Source organism: Staurois parvus, unplaced genomic scaffold (assembly GCF_062004578.1).
Source record: "Staurois parvus isolate SC_StPar_1 unplaced genomic scaffold, SC_StPar_1.0 ptg000243l, whole genome shotgun sequence".
NCBI classification, from domain to species: Eukaryota; Metazoa; Chordata; class Amphibia; order Anura; family Ranidae; genus Staurois; species Staurois parvus.
In genome coordinates this window covers 2,881,045-2,883,971 of record NW_028318039.1, presented here as the reverse complement: position 1 = coordinate 2,883,971, position 2,927 = coordinate 2,881,045, and the positions used below count along the sequence as shown (strand labels likewise).

General features: G+C 43.1%; 1 protein-coding gene across 1 annotated transcript; it reads right to left on the bottom strand.

Annotated features, from left to right (window-relative positions):
* Nucleotides 1-374: 374 nt before the first annotated feature.
* Nucleotides 375-1,439, bottom strand: LOC149459902 (general transcription factor II-I repeat domain-containing protein 2B-like). The gene has a single exon (XM_089680488.1). The coding sequence runs from the start codon at nt 1,437-1,439 to the stop codon at nt 375-377; it is 1,065 nt and encodes a 354-aa protein (XP_089536614.1).
* Nucleotides 1,440-2,927: the final 1,488 nt, after the last annotated feature.

Sequence of the window (2,927 nt, the reverse complement as noted above, 5' to 3'; positions counted from 1 at the left end):
CATTCTGATGAACCATTAAAATTAAATGCAAATGAACTATTTTATGCAAAAGTTTATTGAAAACGGCATACTTTTCATTTTGTGACTTGGATGACAAATCTAAACAGGTGTTAAATCACTCTGCCTTTAATCTCAAAAAAACAGGAAGCTGAAATATGTCAGGAACATTAGAAAGTACATTACACAAAGTATGAAGGTTGTCTGTCAACTTTTAAGTTCAAAAAATATGAACAGGAACATAACACCAAGTATACATGTGTTCAAATATATGTAGAACTGATTTAGACCAACTGACATTAACTGAGATTTTACAACTGACATTAACTGAGATTTTACAATGTATTCCTCTCAATTGAAAAAAAAACTTGCCTGCACTAATGTGAAGGGTGAAACTGAGATCTGGACTGCAGCACATAGACTAGGTCTGGTTCAAAGGCCGTGGTTTTGATGCGCAAAATGTCACGCAGGTGAGAGTCACTTAGTCTTGTCCTCACACGGTTCTTGTTAAAGTTCATAACAGAGAATGTCTTCTCACACAAATATGTTGAGCCAAACAAGCTCAACATTTTCTTAGCCAATGTTCGAATCTCTTGAAACCGGCTCTTATCCAGTTGGCGGTAAAAGTTCACAAGAGAGAGCTGTTGGTGACGACTGCGTAACTTGCTGTCACAATGCAGCTCAATGAGCTCGAGCTGCAGCTGATCTGGAGCATTGCCGGGGTCAACAGAGAATGGAGAGGAGAAAATGCTGATCTCCTTTTCAATAGCTGCAAAATCTTGAAAGCGCCGTTTAAACTCTCCAGCCAGAGATGCGATGTCCGCTGCATACCTGCTCGTTTGTGCACTGATATCATCCTGTGGAAAACTGTTCATTATTTCCTGCAACGCTGAAAAGTGAACAGTATTGGGCTGCGTCTGTGACAAATGCCTTAGGAAAAGTTGCAGCTTTGTTCCAAAGGCTTTGAGGTGTGAATAAAGCTGGTTCACCGCTGCATCTTTGCCCTGAAGACTCGTGTTCAGTACATTCAGATGCTTTGTTATGTCGACTAGAAACCCCAAATCAGCCAGCCAAATAGGATCAGATAGTTCTCGCATCGGTTGTCCCTTTGTTTCCAAGAATTCTCCAATTTCCTTCCTGAGAGAGTAGAAACGCTGCAGTGCAGACCCCCGACTGAGCCATCTTACATCATTATGATATAAAACATCTTCGTATTCAGCCTGGATATCCAGTAAAAACTGTTTAAAATGGCGGTGGCACAGGGCTTTAGAGCGGATGCAATTAATGGTCTTTAGCACCGGTTTCATAACATGATCATATTTGAGATGTTTAGCACAGAGAACTTGTTGATGAATGATACAATGAAGTTTGATAGCATTGCCTCCTTCTTCAATCACCTTGTTACAGATTAGGGTTGATAATCCACTTCGTTCACCAGTCATGGCAGGTGCCCCATCAGTAATAATCCCAGTAACCTTGTTCCAAGGCAGTTTCATGTCATCTATAGCAGAACTAACAGAGACAAATAAATCTTTTCCTCTTGTTTGGTCCTTAAGGCTCTGGAGGTCAAGCAGCTTCCTCAGTCACATTCATTTCATGGTCCACCCCTCTCAGAAAAATCAGCAACTGAGCTGTGTCAGAGAGGTCCGTGCTTTCATCACAGGTTATTGAAAAGAAGTCAAAATCAACTCCTTTTGACGTTAACTGTCTCTTAATATCTGATGAAATTTCTTCAATTCTCCTTGCTACAGTGTTACGAGCCAGGCAAATGTTGGCAAACTCTTGCTTCTTCTCGGAACAGATATTCTGCACCATTTTCATGGCACATTCTTTGATAAACTCACCCTCAGCAAAAGATTTGCATTTTTTAGCAATTAACGCTGCCACCTCATAGCTAGCCTTTGTGGCATTTTCATTTGATTCACGGGCTCTTGTAAAAAATCGCTGTTGTGACATTAAAACAGCTTCAAGTTGCTTCAACTTTTCACTGCGGTCGCGCCCTGTTAGCTTGTCGTATGTGCTATGTCTCGACTGGTAGTGTCTCTTGATATTAAATTCCTTATAAACAGCCACAGTCTCTTGGCATATCAGACAAACACAGTGATTCCGTATTTCAGTGAAAAAATATTCCACTTTCCACCTGTCCTGGAAGCGGCGGCCCTCACTGTCAACTTTTCGTTTCTTATTTGTAGTTGCCATTATAAAAATTGGCCAGAAGGGGAGAAGTTATGTAGAGACTACGAGGAGCAGAGGGTGGAACAGCAAAGATAGGATACTGTAACACAGGCAGACAATAGCAGGCTGTGCAATAGTAACAAATCAGATAATCATGGCATTATAGCACAGTGAAGGACAGTTAGGGGTTAATGAAGGGTATTACAGCTTGCTACCAGATTCCTATATGCTCCATTGTCTGCTTTAATGTATCCTGAGCACAGCCCGGCCTGCCTGTCAGTGTGTTGTCTGTGTTTTTTTTACTTTTAATATTCTGCCTTAATGGTGGCCCTTGTGGCTTTGTGTGGAGGCTCAGCACTCTCTTGCCCTTGGACTTGACGTCATCAGCCAGCACAGGGAGAAGGAAAGCCCAAATCTCGCGAGATCTCGGAGGTCGCAAGATTTGGGCTTTGTTTCTCCTTGCACTGTCCCTCGGCCCACGTTCCAGACCCCACAGATGAGCTGCCCAATATATAACTTACGGCCCTCCACTAGTGATTCTGCGAATGCCACTGAGGACTCCAGGGATCTGTCGAGCGGGAATTGACGTCATCAGCCGGCACACAGAGAAGGAAAGCCCAAATCTCATGAGATCTCGGACGTCGCGAGATTTGGGCTCTCCTTCCTGTGCCAGCTGATGATGTTAAGTGCCGCAGCTAGAGATCGCTGGAGTCCTCAGTAGCTTTCAGGGAATCACTACAGGGGGCCGTAAGTTA

Excerpts from the sequence above, each read along its gene's own strand:
- LOC149459902 (XM_089680488.1), bottom strand. The coding sequence starts at position 1,439 with ATGACTGGTGAACGAAGTGGATTATCAACCCTAATCTGTAACAAGGTG.